The sequence below is a fragment of the Oryctolagus cuniculus genome, chromosome 20 (assembly GCF_964237555.1).
Source record: "Oryctolagus cuniculus chromosome 20, mOryCun1.1, whole genome shotgun sequence".
NCBI lineage: Eukaryota > Metazoa > Chordata > Mammalia > Lagomorpha > Leporidae > Oryctolagus > Oryctolagus cuniculus.
The window spans coordinates 22,318,742-22,340,099 of NC_091451.1; the positions used below are offsets into that span (position 1 = coordinate 22,318,742).

The 21,358-nt window shown below is 55.4% G+C and overlaps 1 protein-coding gene across 2 annotated transcripts in view; it reads left to right on the forward strand.

Moving 5' to 3' along the window:
* ESRRB (estrogen related receptor beta) overlaps nt 1–21,358 on the forward strand; it is a 166,523-nt gene that overhangs the window by 55,289 nt on the left and 89,876 nt on the right. The window contains exon 1 of one of the 2 annotated variants that reach the window (XM_002719576.5): nt 8,213–8,407. The exons of the other annotated variant lie outside the window; for it this stretch is intronic. Coding sequence (XP_002719622.1) covers nt 8,358–8,407 — 50 coding nt within the window. The 5' untranslated portion in view covers nt 8,213–8,357. Of the gene's footprint in view, nt 1–8,212; nt 8,408–21,358 lie in introns of those variants that run through there. 2 annotated transcript variants of the gene reach the window in all.

Genomic DNA, 21,358 nt, shown 5'->3' on the forward strand with positions numbered 1-21,358 from the left:
CCACTTTATACTCAACCTCAGGGATGCCTACTTGTCATGCCTGTCTTTTCTGGGAGGTTTTAAAGAAAGAAATGACAGGGGCAGGCACATGGCACAGTGGGCTAAGCTGCCACTTGGGCACCTGCACCCCGTATGAGAGTGACTGGGTTTGAGTGCCAGCACTGCTGCCGATCCAGCTCCCTGCTAAGGCGCACCCTGGGGGACAGCTTGGGCCCCTGCAGCTCATGTGGGAGACCAGGTTGGAGTTCCAGGCTCCTGGCTCTGACCTGGCCCAGTCCTGGCTGTTGCAGGCATTTAGGGAGTAAACCAGCAGATGGCAGGTCTCTCTCTCTCCCTCTTTGCCTTTCAAGTAGATGAAAAATAAAGAAATAAAAACATCTAAGATGAAATCACACCGTAGAGCAGCACGCAGAGAATACAAGGGAGGTGAGCACCTGTCTGAGCTCCCAGGTTGATCGCACCTGGCCCCTGGTAGCCAGGTCTCCTGCACTACCAGTACGGGAGAGACTCAGCCTGCTGGGGCCGCTGACCAAGAGAGAGAAAAATGGAGGCGTTCGGAGAAGGTGGTCAAGGCCTGGTGTTTGTGTGTGGCGCTGTTTCTGGACTCAAATATCTACCCTTCCGTGGGACCACTCGTCCCACCTGTCCCGTGCTTGTCACTCTTCTCGTGTGATTTGGACCCCCTGCAGAGGCCTTGGACACCTAGTCCTCTCTTCTAGTCCTTTCTACAACACCTGTGCCGTTTGCTTTCAAAGCGCGTCCCCTAGTGCTGAGTGTAAAACTCCATCCGTGCCTGCCTGCGGAATGACTGCTGCTCCCTGCTCTGCTCGGGCTGCTGGAGTGACCCCGGAGCAGTGTGTATGCTGCCGCTGAGCGCGATGCGCAGGTGTGACGTGACGTGCGTCCTGCTCTGACCCCAGGTGTCTCTGGTCACTGCTCTCCACCCAGGCTCCTCCAGTCTGCGTCTCTGCCGACGGTCACTGCTGGCCGCTGTGACTGTTTTTCCTCCATATTACACCTGGCACTGATCACTGCCTCTTGCCCATCTTTCAAAACTCTCGTTGGTTGGTTCTTCTACAGCTTCCCTTCCTGCCTTGCCCTCGGAAGGGCAGAGGGCTTGGAAAGCAGGAATTCTGCGGCAGCTTATGAAGAAGAAAGCTGCCAGCGGTGGCCCTGCTGTGGCGCTGGAAGCTTCCTCCAAATCAGTACTGGCCCACGTGTGACTCAGCTGGGCAGTGCGCCGGGGGAGTGCTCTCATTACGGCCCGCATCTGTGAGGGGGTGGCTGACCCCTGTTCTCCTTCAGGAACACAGTTCGAACGCTCTGTATTAGGACTCAAGGATGGGGAACCTCCAGCCCATGGGTCGTCTAAGGGCTGTGAGATCATGTGGTCTGACCCCGCCAAGGCAAGCACAGGCAGAACTTGAAGTTCCATCCATCTATAGATCGCAGGCTGATTTTTAAGTCGATAGTTTTGCATGGCCTGTGAATGATGTTGTGCATATCCGAATGGCCCTTGGCACAGAAAACATCCCCTACCCCCTGAGAGAAACACAGCACTTTGCCCTCTATCAAACACCTTCCTTTGATTTCTGCTGAAACTCGGAAACACTTGATGTGTTCTTCATCTCCATAAAACATTTTATTCGAGCAAAAATCAAATGCTTTTCATTCTGAAAAATAATTAAGACGATCTATCTTATTTGAACCCTTAGGAAATAAAAACATGCCTGAATGTCCCCAGTTTTTAATTTTATGTCTGGGGAGCCTGGCTCAGCTAACCCGATTCTTTGTTTCCACATTAATAACACTCTCCACCTGTGCATGGTGTGTTAGAATCAGTTTTCTTAGTTCTACCTGTTACGGTTTCTCTAAGACTTATCTTTGGGGATAGAAACGCAGATACAGGCATCATCTGTCAATTTGTCACAAAATCCTCCTTTCTGGGGCCATTCTTGATGCCGGCATTTGTTGCAGTTGAAAGTATCATCGGGGGCTTGCGTTGTGGCACAGCAGGTTAAATCGCTGCTGGCTACATCACCAGCATCCCTTACTGGAGTGCCGGTTTGAGTCCTGGCTGCTCCAGTTCCAATCCAGCTTCCTGCTGATGTGCCTGGGAGGCAGCAGAAGATGGCCCAGGTACTTAGGCCCCTGCCACCCATGTGGGAGACCTGGGTGGAGCTTCAGATTTCCCTGTCCACTGGCCCAGCCCTGGTCATTGTGAACATCTGGGGAGTGAACCAGCAGACAGAAAACCTGTGTGTGTGTGTGTGTCCCTCTCTTTCTCTGTCATTCTGCCTTTCAAATAAATAAAATAAATCATCAAAAGAAAAGGTTATCACCTGACTATCACCAAGACCCTCCGGAATCCTGTGTTCTCGGCCCCTTATCCTCAGAAGTGTGGCACTGCCAGTGGCCACTGGGTTTTTACTTTGTCCTGTAAAATTTAAAGCTCTCAGACTTACATAGGAAACGATGTTATCAACCAACAATGAGACCCTCAGAGCCAATTGCTTCTACTATCATTTGAAACCAACTACATTTTATGCTTAAACTGATGTCAAAGTCATAGAATATTAATGATAAATGTATATGTGACACAGACAAAAGTAAGGTCAAGTTTCTTTGTTGTAAGAAAAAAAAAAACCACCAGTGACTGTAATGGAAAATATTTAATTAGACAGATCATTCATTCAGTCAATAGCTGGCTGTTCAATGCCTCTTAGTCACCAGGCACGATGAAGGTGCAGTCTTCTCGCGGGCCTCTCCCTCCTCCTCCTCCTCTTCCTTTTCTCTTTGTTCTCCTCTCACTCCTCTTTTCTCCCCACCCCAACAGAAATTTGGTAGGGGACAAAGCCATCACAGTCATGACATCCTCCCATTCTCTTGGTGCTTAGGAGGTAAAAAAAAAAAAAAAAAAAAAAAAAAAAAAAAAAAAAAAAAAAAAAAAAAACACAAAAAAACACTTTGCTTTGTTTGGAACGACAAACCTCTACTTGCTGGTCCTCCAGCCCACCTGCTCATTGTGGTTGCTGTCTCTTGTGGTAAACTGAGAGCTTCAATGAACAGTTGCACTGTATGATGGTGGGATCTTGAGGCTCAGAAAAAAAAAGTTAATGGAGCTTTGAAATATCTGGAAGTTATTCCGAGACTCCTGGTAGGGACCTCGGATCAGGAAAGGGACAGTGGCGCTGGTGTGAGGGAACCCAAGCGTTTATCTGCTCAAGACGTCCTTGGTGTCATGGCGGCTGTGTCACAGGACGTGAGCCTTCCTGCCACGGTAATGGCCCATTACAGCTTCGGGAAAAGCCATCATATTTCCGCAGCATTTATCTGTCAGCAGGAGACTATTATGGGAGCACAAACTCACATTGTATTAGCGTTATCAGCTAATTATGGTCCATGGGACAGGTGCCAGCCAATGGGCTGGCTGGCTGCTGACCACCACTCAGGGATATAACTCCACACCCCAGATCCAAGCACGGCAAAAGACAGTGGGTCGGCAGCGGTGTGTAGCCTGGCGCCCAGGGAGCAGTGGCCCTGGGATGTGCAGTTTAGGCTCCCTGTCGGGGCCGGGCCCACCGTAGTCTTCGTGGACTGTCAATGGATGCACTTCCTGGATGCGCCTACCGTGGCCCTCAGCCTGGGGTGGAACAGAAAGGAGCTGGGCTTGCGACTCAGACAATCACACTGCTGCAACCTCTCCTCCCGGGGCTGGTGGTAAGAAGGGGGTACATGGTGGGGGTCCCCAAGGCAACAGCCTCACCTGGAAACAGCTTCAGAGGATGTGGGTACAGGTGAGCCACAGGGTGATGCAACCGTAATGACCCCATCCACTGGAGCCAGGGAGCCTCCAAAAATGCCTGTTGGGTCTTCCCTTTTGGTGAGAAAGCCATCGAGTCCTCTGTTCTCTGAGGGCCCAGCTGGGCCCACCAGTTCCCGCAAAGTCGCCCCATTTGAAAGATGACAAACACCTCTTTTCATGGTTGGTCCCAGGGCAGCACTTGGACAGGAGGGAACTTCAGAGTCTGAGAAACGTTGCTCACTGCTGCTTTACTTATTAATCAAAGATGACTGCTGTCCAGGGGGATGGCCACCAGGGAGGGAGGGTACAACTAAGACCGCGCTCCGTGAAGGCAGAGCTTCTCACCAGACCTCCGGCACAGGGAGCCCCGCTGGGATCGGCTGTGCACATCCTGGGGACAGCAATAGAGACCCAGGTGCAGGCCCCCAGGGAGCTCCCTGTGCAGGCAGTAAGAAATAGCAGGTGCTCCGTGTAGACCTGTGCGTGCTGCCGCATCGGCACATTCCAGTGCTTTCGGTGCCTAGGGAAACAGCGACTCGGGCAACAGAGTGGTTTGGGTGTGTGAATGTTCTGCCACCTGGAACACTGCTCCTGGCAGGACAGCAGGCCGTGCGATTGGTGCCCACTCACCAGAGCTTCCTTCCTTCCACCCAGGAGACGCTGTGTGTATCACTGGGTGCAGGTGTGTAGAGGGAGCTGCCCCAGCACTTGCTTGTTTGGCTCCCTCTTCCTTAGGAAAGAGCTTGACCTTGGGGAAGGAGGGTGGGGGGCATTGAAGAGACTGGCCTGCTTCAGATTGAGGGCTGGAATAAGTAGAGATCTAGAGGCCACAGACGGTGCGCCTGGCCAGTTCTTCACTGCGTGACCTTGCGTAGGTCACTTCCCTCTTAGGGAAATTTCCAGCTTTTCTCGTTTGTCAACTCCGATGACAGCTCTGAGTCAAGGTGCTCCTGGACTTACGATGGGGTTGCAGCCGGATCACCCCATCGTAGGTTGAAAATGGTGCAAGCTGAAAACGCACTTCATTTGCCATCCCTGCTGAACACCCTGGCTTAACAACATGACACAGAGTGTCGCTGGTTTCCCCTTGTGATCATGTGACCAGTTGGGTGCTGTGGGTGCTGCCAGCAGCAAAAGGGACTACCATGCTGCACGTGGCTGGCTGGGAAAAGATCCAGACCTTGTTTTTTCCTGAGTGCACCTCGTTCTTTTGCCACTGTAAAGCCCCCAAATCTTAAGTCAAACCATTGTTAAGTCAGAGACCACCTGTAATTCCTTGAGTCCCTCTTAGCTGTAAGGTTCTGAGAAGGTGTAAATATCTATTTAAGTGAATTTGCCACAAAAACAAATTGAGCTGCCGTCACCCTACAGCTTCCACAACTGCCATGTCTAATACCCTGTCCCACTCCCCTTGGGCTGACTTGACTGGGGTGCCAGTGATGGAGCAGAAAGCAGTGAGGAGGTGACTTTGAGCCTTTGCTAGAGACGGTGTACAGATAACACCTGCTCCCGGTGAGTGGAAACTGTGCACTCGTGATGGGCTGAATGCATTCCAAGCCTGGAGAAACCCAAGAGCTCTGCACACCCCACTCTGCCTGTGTTTTCTAGAGAAGCGATGGCTTTGGCAAGGTCACACAGAGGAGTTGGGACCAGAGACCTGGGTCCTCTGCACCATCCCACAGTGCCACCCCTTTATGCCCGAGGCAGGGACCCCGACCCTGGCTGTGAGAAGGAAGCTTTGCCTCTGTGAGCTGGCCAAGGACAGCACAGGAGAAAGGCTGGTCCCATGCAAGGAGTGGGCCCTGGCCAGGTTTGCCTGGAGAGTCACGGGAGAAGCCCGCGCCTGCCACGCTGGATCATGTCACCAGGGTGTCCCCACCACCTGGCCTCTACCTCTCCTGTGGCAGATGTGAGGCTGACACTTCCCAGAGAGGAAGATGAGAAAGAAGCTGGCCACCAGCCAGCTGAGTGTGAGGAGGCTGGACCGGCACAGGCTGTGGTCTGGGCCTCAGACTTCGCTGCCCTGGAGGACCACCGCTGCCTGGGGGAAGTCCTGAGTCCCCTCACCCCTGCCCTTGGAGGTGGAGAATAATTGCATGCAAGCATTGACCCAGCTCTTTCACCAATGCAAGCTCTCATTTGGTCCCAGGGGCTCTGAATCCACTGCTCTGGCCGCGAACTTGTCTTTTGGTTTCTGCTATGGAGGGGCTTTTATATCTACCATGTGTTTAAAATGATGCACTTGCACAAAACAAGGAGCTACCTGACTCTTCATGACCTGTCAGGGCCACACTCCCTTCCCAGACAGCTGCCTGCGCCTCTGCAGGCTGTGACATCCTCCCTCTCCCCCAACAAGAAGAACTACTACACTTCAACAACTCATTCAGCAAATCTTATCAAGCGGCTGTCTTGTACCATGCACTGGCAGGTGCTGGCATTCTCAGACGAAGCATTATGGCCCTGCCTCTATGGAGCTTACAGTGCAGGGGGTCAGGGTAAGAGGAAGCACCACTCACACCCACGCACCTATCATTGCCAACCGGGGTAGCAAAGTGAATACTAGAAAGTTCTGGTGCAGTCTGGATGGTGGACCTTCTAGGTGAGAGGTGCAAAGACTGGGGCCTGAAGGGAGTGTGGCGTGAGATGCAGAGGGACCCAGGGAACCCTGTCACGGGAGCCCTGCCTGGCGGGAAGGACGGGATCTCATTCCTCATCACAGCGTGGGAGACGTTGGCTGTGCGTTTTATAAAGCGCCCGCCGGCTGCTGTGTGCTTGTAGCCCAGTTCTCAGGAGAGCAGAAAGCAGAAGTCTTGGCAAAAGGTAGGGCTCATGTAAAAGCCAGGCTCAGGCTCGGGAAGGCGTCTCTGTGTTCCTCTTGCTGTGTCTGGTGGAACCCAGTACCTATGTAGTTAGAAACATGCAACCAAACTCAAACATCCGGGGACATGGTGGGGTGGGGGTATGCTGACAGACAGCCCCCGTCTTCATCCCTCTCAGGGCCTCTGCGGGGAGAATCCCACACGTCCCCCCACTCCAGCGCAGGTGAGAAAGCTCAGCCTCTCTGCTCCCCAGCCTGCACAAGCATACATCTATCCAAGCCAAACAGCATCCACGATCGGCTGCCCAGTGCCCAGCCCCTCCTGGCACGGTGGGCCCCTCTTGGGGCCGTGTGCAACCTTCCCTGCTTTTATCCCCGAAGTGCGTGAGCATTGCCTGCAGGTTACACTCCACTTACACGTTATTTTGCTGATAAATCGTGGCTTCCCCCTACTGTCATTGTCTTCTGCAGAACAAGACGGTGGTCTTTCGTTCCTCAGGGGTTGTCTTCTCTCCTTTTAAATAATTCTAAACCTACCTCCCCAACATACACTCATTTGAATCGCCAAATTGATTATTATCCCCGTGGCTGGCGCATTTCAAAAGATGAAAAGCCCCAGACGGAGGCTGAGGCTTGACTTACAACTTGTGGCTTTGCTGCTGCTCATCAGCTCATCACGGTCCAGGTCGTGGAGGGAGCAGCACAGGGGGGCTCAGGTGTGTGTCAGAGAGTGGATGTGGCAGGGAAGCTGGGTGTTTTAGCCACAGTTGCATTCTCCTAAGCAGTTGAGGATTTATTAGCTTGTGTCTGTGACCTGGGTGCATCCACGAGGCGGGCCTGCGAACATGAGGATACACCCGGAGAGCACGTGGCAAAGGCCCAGCGAGCATCTAACGGTGCAGAAGGGACTGGCCCAGGTGTCAGGAGCTGGGAAGGGGAGCTCTGTCCTTGCTGCTGTCTCCCTGGGCCTCTCCTGCAGGCCTGGCTTGTTTGCACTCACCACAGGGCTTGCAGCCGTGACTATCTGAGGCCAGGGTCTCCTCTCCTTGGCGCCAGGGTGGAGAAGTGCAGCTCATTTTTAATTTGGAAAACAAACCCATTCCAAAGGTTGGATGAGAGGTGAATTTGCCAGATCTGCTTTTGTAAAGAAGCACTTTGTTGGAGGGCAGGAGATGGGGTGGGGTGGGGGGTGGTCTGGGAGCAGCAGATCTCCCCTGGCCCCCAGTGCCACCTTGGACATCTCTCTCTCTCTCTCTCTCTCTCTGAGAGCAGGAGGACAGAGCAGGCCTTGTGACTCTAAAGCCCGGTGCCTACTCCTCGCACGCTGGAGACTTGTATTCCATTGAAGTCGCTCGGGCTCGCCCCCCTCCCCCCACCCCAGCTCGATTCTGTCACTTTAAGTCCAGCCCCTGAGAGATAGCCAATAGGAGCCAAACCATACATCAGTCTCCCAGCCTTAAAGCTACAGTAGGGTTCGTGGGCTCCAAGTCCCGGGCGCCCCGGTCTCGTCCCCGGCTTCTCATCCCCTCTGCCCGCTGGCTCGGCGCGCGCGGATGGTGGGAGCGCGGGGCCGTGCGCGCACTGCTCTCCGCCCGCCTCTCCTCCGCGCGGCCGCCGGCTCCGGCTCCCCGGGCCCCTGCCTGGACTCGCACCTCGCCGGTGCCCTTCACTCGCTCTTCCGCGTGATTTCCCCGCCGCCTTTCTCCACCGACTGGGAATGCTAGAACGGGACTGATGGACGTGTCGGAGCTCTGCATCCCGGACCCCCTCGGCTACCACAACCAGTAGGTGCCCCGCTCCTCGGGCTGTCGGTCCGTCCGTCCCTGTCCCGGGTGTCGCAGTTCCTCTCCCACACGTTCCTGAAGTGCCAGGAACCTCGGGGGACACTTGCGGGTCGTAGCGGAGGGGAGAGCCGCACACTTCCTCAGTTTCCTTCTCTGGCTTAAACCCGACGCCAACTTTCCCAGGACCCCGCCTCGCCCAACCCTCACTGGAAGGCTAGAGTAGCGCGTTCTTCCTCCCTCTGCACTCTGGGATCAGTGAGAAAATATTTGAGTGTCCGGGGAAAGGAGCGGGAGAGGTGGAAGCGGGTACAGGTACAGGCATGTGGCCGCAAGGATGCCCCGTCCGGTCCAAGAAAGCCTCTTCGCGGGCGCTGCGGGTTTGTCTTCTCCATCTCGGGGTGCAAGAAGCACCCCGGCGACCGACGAGACCTTGAACGCGCTCGGTGGCTCGGAACCTGCCGGCGGCCGGCGCTCACTCGGCGGTCCCGGGGGAGGCACCCCGAGGGTACCTGAGCAGCGCCAAGGGCCCCGGGGTGCGGGCGGCCGGGCCCTGGGCGCGCTGGGTTGCGCACGCTCTGCGCCGGGAGCCCCGCAGCCTGCCAGGGATGAGAGCGCCCGGCTGGGCGCTGCGTCGGAGGCAAAGTTAGTTCGGGATTTGGAGGGAGCTGCACGGGCTGACACCGCCGGGCACCCTGGGGCTTTGCTGCGGTTGCGCCAGAAGCCGTGGGTGTGAGAGCGGCGTGGACGCGGGCGGACGCGACTCCCGGGGACCGCGGCTCCCCAGCCCCGGGGCTGCGCACAGAAGGGCGAAGCGGAGCTCGGCCCCACGCGCCCTGCCTCGGCTCCCGCGGTTTCGCTCCTAGGGCCAGCGCGGCCACAGCCCCTCCTGCCCCGCCACCTGCCTGGGTCTTCCCGAAAGCTCTGCGCGTTCCACCCTCCTGGGCGAGGGTCCTGGCGTCTGAGCGCGTGCGCGCGCCGACTGGTCCCTTGGAAGGCTTCAGAAAAAAAAAAAAAAATCACATTCATAAAACGGAAACTCTGGTTCTCGCGGGCAGCTCTCCTGCGTAACTTTGCTGTCTTTTCTTTTTCTTTTTCCGATGCAAACTAAACTATCGAAGTCAGCATTTCGCTAGCTCCGCTACCCTGTCTTTTTTTTTGTACCCCAAGAACCGCGATTACGTTTCCAAAAGCGGTGATCCCGGGTGAGGTGGGCTTCTGAGACCTGCGCAGTCCCGGGCGCCCACAGCCCACCCCCGGGGCATCTCGCGGTGGACAGCGGCGACCCTCCTGCTGTCCCGGCCTCACGTTGACCTTTAGGGTCTGGTTTCAGAGAGTCCTTTAGTTGCCGCCAGAATTTAGACCGAGCGTCCTGGAGAAGACTATGTGCTGGTAGAAGAGGGTCCTCCTGACTTAGAACGCATTTCGCTTTCCCTCAGCTCGCAAGGGGGCTCCTCAAGCTCCCGGCGGGTGACACGGGTCCCTGTCTAGGGGCTGGGGGAACCGGGGGCTGAGCGGGGGTCGTGCCTCCCTCTGGTCCTTCCTGGAGGGAGTGGGAGACCCCGCAGACACCTTACGGGAGGGAGGCTGAGATTGTGGATGTGGTGGCTGCACGTGGGGGCATTTCTTCCCGTGAAATTACCCAGGTTTGCAAATATTGGATATTTAAATTATTTAGGCTCCCTTTCTGCAGAGGCGACTTCTTTAGTTGAGCTTGAAATATCTATTATGTGTCCATCCCGGGCTCAAGTCATAGTTGATAAATTTGAAAATTCGTGTGGGGGAAGTGCGGTCTTGATGACGTTGAGCAGGAATGGGAGCAGGGAGGGAGGGGGTTGGCAGCCAGGCAATTTCTGGAGTTGGCAGTAACCCTGTCTTAAGTTTAAGGAGAGAAATAGGCAGAGGGAAAATTAGGGAGGTGGCAAAAGGGGACTGGAGTCCCAGGTGTCTGGGGTAGGTTCGGAGTGTGAATCATAAATGAAGCTTGAGAGAGGTTTTGAGTTTCCCAACCTGCCTAGTTTCTTTGCAAAGAATTAGCTTCCCACCCCCCATGGGGCACAGGAAAAGCCAAAAAAATGCACCTGCTGTCTCCATTGAAGAACCCAGCGTCCCCGGGAGATGCCACTGCTCACTGCTCCAGACTGGGAGCTGGCCCCCTATACAGATGAGTGCCCTTCAGCCAGGGTGTGTGTGTGTGATGGCTCAGACACGCAGCCCTGCTTGGGAGGTCAGAGGCTGGTGTCTGGGGGAGGCAGCATTCTGACTTCTGCCCCAGGGCTCCACGGCAGGTCGTTTAGAGCCACCGGTAGCAAAGTAACAGAACAGAGGGCCACATTCTTTGATTTGTTGGAAGGACAACAAGACGACTCCACTGATGGTGGTGCTGATGTTCCTTGGGGGACGTACGTGGGGATGGGTTTCTGTGCTCTCTACGCAGTTTTTACCTGTGTGGATTAGTTGACATTCCTGGACTAGAGAAAGCCCAAGGGCACAGGGACCAGAGTTCAGAGAGAAAGAATCCTCCATCCCCCAACCCCCGCTCCTGCCATCCCCTGCTGCACCTGCTAACACACAGAGAACCCTTTTTAACGCTTTGGTGTCGTTCTCACTTTCCCAGGTGAGATACGAACACACGCACACGTGCATCCGTACCTTGCTACCTTTCTCCTTCATTTTGTTCCTGTGGCCAATCCTGTAGGTGACTCTATTACCCTTGCAATCAATATTTTATGTACATATATAATCAGCCGGAGTGGGAGTGAGGGTGCTCGCCTGTGTGTGCCTGTGTACAAACGTGTGTGTGACAGGATCAGCTGGAGACGGGCACACAACACCCGGAGAGCACGGTTGGAGTGGAGAGGTATGTGTGCGTGGGTGTGTGGGTGTAGGGGGGCTGTCTTAGCACCGTCTGATGACCACTTTGCTGTTGTTAAAGAAACAAAGAACAAACTGTCCTAGAGGTAAAATATGTGGGTTCACACGTAGGAAAAATGCCACATGGCAATTCAGAATCAGTGACCCGGAGAAAAACAAAGGGGGAAATTAATTTTTAATGGTACATTTAAAAATAAATCAGAGTAAGGACATTAGTCTTGGATTTCCGAGGGAGGGGGCTCCAGTACAGAAGCCTTGATGTGTCTACCACCCTTGTGGAGGCCAGGGCTGCCTGGGAAGAGGACGGGGCATGGCAGGGGGCCGTGGGGAGGGAGGGGTGCATTCTGAGCTGGGAGGAAACCTCAGGTCAGGTTGGAGGGGCCCAACCTGCGAAGCCCTTTTCCAGCCCAGTGAGATCCTGACATCACTGGAAATTTCCTCTTGGTACTTATTCTTCCCCCAACTCCTTCCGTGTCAGAACCAATCTTCTTGTTCACCAATAATTAGGAAATATGGGGAAAAAAGATCTTTTTCCTTAAAAAAAAAAAAAAAAAAAAACCCACCACCAACAAAGAAGCAACCTGGCCCACTAAACAGGAACCTTTTCATTCTATTGATTTGGAGTAATCAATAAATATTCCATTTAGCCCAAGCGAGGAGGGACAGAGGGGACTTTGGGGGGAAGCACTGGGAGGGAGGTGGCAGTGATGGCTTCCTGTCACATGCTGCCTTCCCCGAGGGTCCCCAAGGCTAGCCCTGTGGGCCTTTATAACGGGTTGTGCAGCTGATTCACCCTCCTGGCCACTCGTCGTGTTGCCCTATGGTCTTTTGGGATTACCAAAACCCCCTGGGGAGGTTTGGCAGCTCCCCTGGCTCACTGCAAGGTGCCTTGTTTCTTTTAAGCAAAGATCTGTGTGACTCCAGCAGGCAAAGGGACAGAGAGAGACACCGTGACGGCGTGTGCCGGGGGCAGGCAACAGGAGAAGAGGATTTGGAAGACAGAAAAACCAAGCAAGATAGCAGTGGGGGCTTCTGACCCGATGCCGCTGCACCCCTCTCTGGAACGGGTCTGCCCAGGTTCTTGAAGTGATTTCTTCAAAATGTAACGTCTTCGTGCTTCCAAATGCAAAAGGAAGAGAGCACAGGAAAGGAGTCCCCAGGGGTCGCGGAAAATGCAAATGATGAAAAGAGGGTGAAAGGAGTTGAAGACTTTTTGTACTAAAATTATTTTTAAGCTCCATTTTCCATGGAGTTCCAAAAAGTTGCCTTTGGAGCACCTGCCGTCCAGGCTGCGAAGCAGAGCCATGCCCTGAGCACCCCTGTTCCAGCGTCCTCCCACGGTCACGGCCATGGGCGGTGTCTATCCACCCTCTCCCCAGAAAGACCCTGGAACGCTGCTCCTGACCGGCGGGGAGCTCTGCCCAGGCTTAGCCGGCACCCCCATGCTCCTGTCTAGGCTCCTGGCCAAGTGCTACCGCGGAGGCCCCCAGCTCAGCTGGAGCGCCCACCCTCCCGTGTCCGTGTCCTCCATGGTCAGGTGCATGTGCAGGGTCTGCAGAGTGCTGGGTGAAGCCCTGAAGGGCCTGGGTTGAGAGTAAACCCGCAGCTTCCCCAAGATCTTGCCTGTTTACCCTTGAGGCCTTTTGCTGGCTTCTGTGGCTGAATCCACCAGCTTTAGAGCAAGTATGTGCTGGTGGCCCTTGATGGAGACGGTCTCCAGCGACTCTCCCACAGCTCCGTCCCAGCAGCCTACACCTCTGGGGAGTGGACTTAGATGTGGCCGTTCCCCGGAGGGTGGCCGCTCAGGGGCTTTGGCCGGCCCTGGTGTGGCCCTGGGTAGCCTGGGGTGGGATTACACCCTGGTGGCCCATCCACTGGTGTGGCCTCGTCCCCGTGCAGGGAGGTTGTGGCGTTTATAATTGCAAATGTAATTAGCAGACCAGCCATGGGGGACTGGGATGCTCAACTTCTCTGCACATCACGGTGACCCCTATGATACTGGCCCAACAGTTTAACCCTCACAGGCCCAGCCTGCTCCTGCTGCTGGGGCGGCCACTGATTGTGGCAGCCCTGTGCTGAGACCCGACTCCTTCCTTGGAGGTCATTGACGGGCCGTGATGGAGAGAGGTTGGTAACGGGGGTTCCTTCTTCAGGGCACTAGGCTGGTGACCCTGGGTGGCAGGCTGCATGGGGCATCTTCCCCAGCTACCCAGAAGCATGCTGGGTTGAGCGGGAGAAAGCAGGGCTCCAAAGGTGACTCACTGGGACTTCCTCGGAGTGCTCCTAGGGCTCGTCTCAATGGGCCGCTCGTCTCTGGCTCCTGGGCTCAGAGTGGGCGTTCTGCAGAGCTGGGCAGCTGTGGGTGGTCCTCTTCAGAGATGGTGGGGGGGCAGGAGTTGTGTGGGCTTCCCATTGCCCCGAGCGTGAACTTGCACCTGCCTGTCCAGGGTGCCTCTCTGTACTGACCAGGACTACAATCAGAGCGGAGCTTCATGGGACCTTCATCTATAAGTAGTAGCTTAAGGGAGCACCCAGCCCTTACACAGTGCTGTAAAAGCCATTTCTGAACTGGAAACAGCTAAGCGAGTGTCCATTCCTCAGGGGCTTTCACCATGGAGGCTGTGTGTGTCCCGGAGTCAGTGTGTTCTGGGGTGGCAATGGGCCAGGGGCTCTGCTATTTAAACACAGGCCCTGCTGCTTTCTACACCCCTGGCCTGGGCTGAGGTCAGGCTGTAGAACATTCTAGAAGGGGTGCAGCATCCTGAGGGTCCTCTGTCTGTGGTGTGAAGGGGGTGTCCCCGCAGCTCACGGGGTCTCAGTTGCTCTGCAGCGTTATGGCCTGGCTGGGCCTGGGCAGACTGCGTCCCGTCATTCTCTGGGGCGGCAGGTGGCCGCGCTGGAAGGGACGTTTGGGCCTTGTTGGCTCCAGGTTCCCGACTCACCCTTCTTTCCCTGGAAATAGCCACGACAGGCTGCAGTTTTTCTTAAATCAAGGGAAATCATGCTGGTGCACCTGCCCATGGGACTTTCCCTCTGGAATTGGACAGGGTGGGGACTACATTTTCAGCTGAATGCCTTCAATTCAGCATTGTCTCAACTGGAGTTCAAATTTAACCTAACACAGAAGTTTTCCTGGAAGTTAAAGGTGCACTTTTTTTTTTTCATTTTTCTGTGCTTTTTAACCTATGTGTATTTTGGTCTTAAAGAAGTCCCTCCTCCCCGCCACCATTCCTTCTCTTCTCTCTTTCTGATTGCTCTCCTTTGTTCCTTAGGACTTTAAAATCTTCTATTCGGTATCGCCATCAGTGTCCCCAGGATGGGACCTTGGCTGGGAATGATTTTCTGGAAAATGTTATTTTATTTCTCAATGTCATTTCATTCAGAGGTCAAAAGGCAGTTAAACAACTCTGACGAGGTTTCGTCCTTATCTTCTGGCTTCAAACGTGATCAATTTTCATTTAAAACTGTATCAGGGTCCCCCCCGGGCTGACCACGGGTGTTTACTAGAGCTGCGTTGAACACAGGCCCCGGATGACGTGCCCAAGTGCGGTGGAGCCTTTTCCCATGCAGGAAGCCACGGGTTTCAGAACCCCAGCCGCTCAAGGTTATTCCCACTCAGCTCTTCTATTTTTCATTGCTTGACTTCATAAGTTAGTTTCTGTTGTTTGATTCTTTTTATTAATTCATTTTAAATTTTTTATTGTATTTGCTTAGCTTTGTGGTGCGCGGTATTTTCACCTGGTGTGTGCTTTGCACAAGGCAGCCGGAAAGGGGTCTTTGAGCGTTCCTGGCGCTTCCTGCGTGTCGGGATTCAGAAGGGCAGAGAACAGGAAACATGGTCACTCGCGATGCTGTGGGCCTGGGAGGCCGACAGGACGGGGGCTTGCATGGGGCGGGGGGGGGGGGGGCCCTCGAGGCCGCTTAGCCTTTCCTTTGTCTTTGCTGGTTTTTCCTCTCTGTTTTCTTTCCAACTCGCCATTGCTTGTCCTTGTCCTGTTTTTTCTCCTTGATTTCATGTTTCTGAGGCAGGAGGGTGGAGTGGGGTCTCAGTGTGCATCTGTGTGTGTGTGTGTGCAGTGGGGACTCGACCCAGAGTGTGTGTCCGTATGTGAGGCAGGGTTCTCAGGGTGCATGCAAGTGTTTGTGTGTGGTGGATGTCTGTGCATTTGTGTGTGTGAGTGTGTGCAGGGTGGGGGGCTCTGTGGGTGTAGTGGGGGTATGCCTGTGTGTCCATGCGTGTGTGTGCTATAGGGGTCTGAGTGTGCACCTGTGTGGTGGGCAGTCTGTGTGTGCGTGTGGTGGTCTGTCTCAGTCTATGTCCATGTGCGTGTGTGCAGCAGTGTCTGCGTGTGTGTCTGTGTAGTGGGGGTCTGAGCATGTGTCCCGATGTGCATGCGTGGGTGGGTATTTCTGCCCTCTCAAGGCGCTGGGCACAGTTAGCTGGGTCAAGTCCCAAAGCTAAATGCCTGTCACTGGGCACCCTACCCCCAACCTGCCATCAGTCCTGCACCCAGCATAGCTGGCCTGCTCTCAGAGGATGACCGCTGCTCCCGCCACCACTGGCAGGTCCAGGCTGGCCGTCTGCTAGCTGAGCGCCAGGTGAGGAGGCTGGAGGTGTGGGCTGACAGCATCAGGACGAACTCAGCCCCCAGTCTGCCTCTCGCCTTCACCTGGCTGCCTGGGCTGGGAGCCTGGGGAAGTTTTTGTTAGTGCCGTCCTTCTGGGTCGGTCCAGCCAGCACTGCGCTGTCCCTCTTCCCCTCAGCCCGGCGCCTCGTCATTTGTGTCCTGGGCGTGGGGACCGTGTCTACCTGAACAGTGGCGCTAACAGCGGGAGCGGAAGGACCCTTGCATTTGCAGAAGCGGCCGCGGCGCAGTGGCGGTTCTAAGGCGACAGTAGCAGGGCTGCGGGCGCGGCTGGCCCCCGTCCCTTCCCGCGAAGCGCACGGCCCTTCTCAGGGCCACCGCGCGCCGGGTACCCGGGGCACGCGGGCCGGGTCTCGCCCCCAGACATAAGCATCCTCGTGCTGACGCCCACGCGAACAGGCTTCAGGTCTGGGCTCCCCAACAGCGAAGGCCGCGCGGTCCCTCAACAAGAGTAGAGGGTCGCCCCACCCCCGCCCCCGGAACGCTCCCGCCGGCTCCCGCCTCTCGGTCCCCTCCCCACCGCCCGCAAAGGCGCGCAGAGGACGAGGGTTGCGACTTGGCGCAGCGAATGGGGAAAGGGCCGCGCGAAGCGCCGAGCAAAGTCACCTCTCCACCCCGCGCCGCGCGCGCGGCCCTGTTCCTGGGGACCTCGGCGGGCGCCCGGGAGGCAGCGATCAGAGAGAGGCCGCCAGGGGGCTGCCCCTGGCCGTGTCCCGCGACCGCACCTGCGACTCCTCGCGCCGATGCCCGCACTCGACCCCTGTCATCTGCAGCCGGCGCTCGCCGTCCCCGCACTACTTTTAAAGCCGCCGATGCCTTTATTTTGTTCTTTCTTTTTTCCCTGTCTAGCTTAGAAATAGGAGGCAGCTCCAATTCTCCGAATATCCCGGGGTCCTCCTGGCTGGCTGTATTTGCTTCCCACCTAAATATTTTTACTCATGCTCTTCTTCAATTTTGTTTTCCAAAAAGAGAAAAGAAAAAAAAAATACAAAAACAAACCCCAAAGCTTTGGATTATTAATTGATTATTAACTGATTTAACAAACAAAGCATTTCACGGCCGAGGAACGCCAGCAAGAGTTTGGCTGGGCTGCGGAGGTGGAGATCCGCTTTTTCTTGCAAATCGGTGAGAAATTTTATAGCTTCAATTCCCTTGTGGGACGCTGAGTAAAAAATTAATTCATGAATAATAAAAACCAATCAGTCTTGTGGAGTTTAAGAAGGATTAGGAAGAAGAGTGGGTCTTTTTTTTTTTTTTTTTTCCTCCCTTACAGAGAACATTTGGAATCTGCGTGTCATTGTTACCGGTGTCCGGGATGGCTCGGGCATTATCCCTGGCAGATGAGTGGTTTGTTATGCGGAGGTGTGACGCGTCCGCCTCGGTTCTGAGCCCACCGTGCCCACGGCCGTTCCGGCTGCCCCTGCCTCTCCCCCACCATGCCATATACTTGCCTGTCCTGTGCCGGCGGCATACGGTCCGGCAGTGACAGAGCTGGCACTGCACGGTAAGCAAAGCTGTTTGCCAGAGGATGGCGGCTGCCTCAGTTTCCCACCTCCTTCCTTTCTGGGACCTGAAATGGACAAACCTTTGCAATGTAAGTTTTTTTTTTCCCAGAAGATAGCTGTTTTCAGTCGTCACTCCTACCAGGATTGTCACAAAGACTCAACAGAGTCATGGGGAAGACGTGCCAGGCACATAGTAGGTGATGTGCCAGGCGCTTAGTGGGTGAAGTGCCAGACACTTAGTAGGTGTGCATCTAATGCTTAGTGTTCACATCGCTTCTCGGCCTTTTGACTAAGATCAAGTGTAATGTTTAGTGTTCACGTTCGCAAGTTTGCTTTTGGACTCCTTGGACATAACCTCACCACGGAAGGCCTCCCTGAGACTGGGGTCTTGAAGCATTTGCTTCATTTTAATGCATGAGTGGGGCCTGGGTTTCCATGTGTGGCACGAGGAGATTAGAGAAGGCGGTACCCTTTTGGGTGGGGCTGCTCCGTTGAAGCATGCTTCGCTGAATCCTTGTAGTCTCGGACTTGCGGGTCGAGCTGGCTGATAAAATACGAGGTACCGGTTAGCTGCTCACTTTACACACATGAGGAATGGTTTCCCTGGGATGTGAGTAGATAAACTCCACACCATATTGGCTACATCTGGCAATTCTACCCAGGGCTGTTTTTCTTAACTTGGTCTGGTGAAGAAACACATTTCACAAATTCTTTGCTGCTTTTGACAAAACCAGGAGACCTGTGTTTAGTTTTTCCAAACTGGGTTTTAAGAGCGCACCTTTTAACTTTTTGCCCGTTGTAGCTTGTTAGCCGGCCCCGTCCTGGGAAGTCGGCGGGTTCAGGTGACTTCCCTCCACCACATAACTGACAAAGTCGCGCTTGACGTGTGAATGAGGTCTCTTAAGGCAGCACCAGGGCTACTGGATTCTCCTTAGGGAAGATCCTGGCTTCGCACACCTGTCTCTAAGCAGAATTTCCCCCACGAGCAGCTAGGAGGGCTGCACAGCTAGGAGGGCTGGACGGCGAGAGCCTGAGCCTTGGGCAGTTGGCAGCTGTCCACCTCCTCGTGCGAGGTCAGGAGGCCGACCTTTGGAGGCTGTGGGGAGAACCGCCCAAACCAGCATTGTGCGGTGGAGCAGACAAGACCAGGGACCCATGCCTGAAACAATCGGAGGTGCGGGTGAACTGGGTCTCGCCAACAGGGTACGAGGGAACCCCTGCTTCCCCCCACCCCTCACCTGCTGGAGCTGTGTAGTCACACAGCCCTGGCGAAAGCACCACTGTTTCAAGTGTGTTACCCTCACAGCCCAGGGTATGGGGAATGGAAGAGCTCTAGAGCCCCCTACAGGCCCTCACTGGCACTGCACCCCTAGGTGACAGTCCTGCTGAAGAGCCTGCCCACGGTGGGAGGATCCCAGGGGGTGAACCTTTGGGAGATGGAGCTCAGGACTCTGGCTGCAAAAGAGAGCAGCTCTGACTTCAGCCAGCACCTCTCTGCGCCATGCTCCTTGCTCTTATCCCCTGCAGCTGCCTCCTAGTGTGCTGTGCCTCCCCCTCCAACACACGTGTGTGCACCCTGTGCACACCTCACACTCGCCGCCCCTGTGGCTCGCCTGATCTCCACACAGGCTGGAGACAGCTCAGGCCTCATTTCCTTGAAGGAGAGCCTGCAGCTGCTGAGTGTGGGGCAGCAACACAACTTGTGTCATGTTCAGAGCCTGGTCCTGAGGTTCAAAGCCACCTAATTCTTTGGAGATCATTGAAGGACTTGATGGAGGGAAAGTCTTGGCAGGGGGCAGAGCTGTCAGGCCAGAGGAGGATGACTGCAGTAGTAACAGTTGCAGCAACTACTGTTTACTGAGCACATACTATGTGCCAGACTTGTGTCCCCAGAATATTCTATGTATTAACCCCTCGGTCCCTCACAACAACCCTCAGAAGTAGCACCATTACCACCCCATTCCGCAGATGACGGAACTAAGGCACCGTGTGTTAAGTCATTTGCCCAAGGTCACATGGCTGACAAAGCTAGCGTTTGCACAGGGGCAGCGTGGCTGTGCACCGACACTCCAGCTTTCTCACCACAGCCTTCAGAGCCCCCTTCCTGCTGCCCTCCATGCGTAAAGTTAGAGGTGGAGGCGGAAGCAGAGCACTGCGCTCCATGCCGTGGTCCTAGAGGACAAGGTGGGGGAATTGCAGCCACAAGTCGGGCCCCTCCCCACAGCCCATCCTGGTCACGGACACAGGGGAAGGCTGTCGCAAGGGGCTTTCGCTCTCCCTGGCATCGTCTTCCAAGGGCTCACAGCCAACCTCCAGAAAGCCCCTGATGGCTTGGCCCCCTCCGTGCCCGACTCTGTGTTTTGAAGCTGATCCTTCATTTTCTCCCATTTCGTGCCCTCTGGCTTTCTGTCATTCTCCCATCACCCATTCTTTGACCACCGCCAAGGCTGCACCCTCTCTGGAGTCCAACTTGGATTCCTGCAGGAGCAAAGCCAAGTGCAGCCTCGTGCTCCAAACCTGGTTCTCCTCTATCTTCCTCGACTCTCTCAGCCCTAATGCAGAGACCCCAGCTGAGATGGGACGTCCATTTTCCGTTCTCTCTTTTTTGTCCAGTCCTCTTCTCCACCTGGAAAACATTTACCTAAATACACACCTCAAATCCATTCCTTTCTCTACCGCGTCTCCCCACGCTGCTCTGCCTGGTGAACTTCTTGCACCCCCCCGCCCCCCGAAAGCCTGCTCAGGTAGCCCGTCTGTGTGAAGCCATCCCCGGCCTCTCCCAGGGGCACTGAATCTCTCACCTTGCAGCTGCCCCCTGGCCGGTGCCCCTGACGCAGCTGCTGTCTGTTGGGGTTGAGTTTATGCTTCTCTCTTCCCTCGAGATCCTGAACCCCCAGGGCCCAAGCGCCATCTCTGTCCCCAGGACCTAGAAGGGCACAGAGTGGTGCTTAATGCGTGCTGGTTGATCTCATGGAGGGAGCTTGGAAGTGGGGAAAGAGGAACCCCAAGAGGCAAGAGGGGGAGGAAGAAGCCGTTGGGAAAGCACCAGCTCTCCAGCATCTGTCGCCCTTGGTGAGACGTGGGGCTGGAGCTGGCTGGCCAGGGGGGCATCCGCGCCTTCCAGGAAGCAGTGTGGGGCCATGGTGAAGAGGGAAATCTCGGGCCTCAGACTGGACGGAGGCTGAACCCACGCCCCAGTGGGGCGCTGCAGCCAGCTCAGCCAGGAGCCAGCTCGGGGAGACCGCTCGTGCTCGGTTGCTTTGGGATCTGATGAACACAACCCTCATTGAAAAGTAAATCCTGGGGTGGGCGTTGGGCACAGCAACTAACACGTGGCTTGGGCTGTGCCCTGGCCGGGCTCCCGACCCCGGCTTCCCACTGACGTGCTTCCTGGGAGGCAGCAGGGATGGCCCAGGTGCTGGAGCCTGCGCCGCTCACGCGGGAGCCCAGGCGGAAGCTCCTGGTTCCCGACTGGGCCTGGCTCTTTCCCCCGATGGCAGACATTGAGAAGTAAATCAGTAGGTGGGAGCGCCCTCCCTTGCTCTCTCTCTCTCAACCCCACCCTGCACCTTCTAAATAAATAATACAATAAAATATATAAACCTATAATTAAGTACCTATGTTAAAAACAAAGGCCATGAACACTGGAAACCCATCACTCCCTGGTCCTTTGCTTGGTGCTCTCACGGTGCGCTTGCGCCTTGTGCGTCTGGGCTGGAAACGCACAGCACTGGCTCCCGTCCCTCTTCCCGGCTCTGCCGTCAGTGACATCACGTGGGTCTTTAGAAACCGGCTGTGCCAGGCAGGTGTGTACACCGTGGGCGGGAGCACATGCCACCCTCCAGTCTCCCTCCCCCCAGGCAGTTATTAAACATTTACCCCAGCCATCGCCTCTGTGCCCGGTGCAGTCACATCCCAGCTCTGGGTCC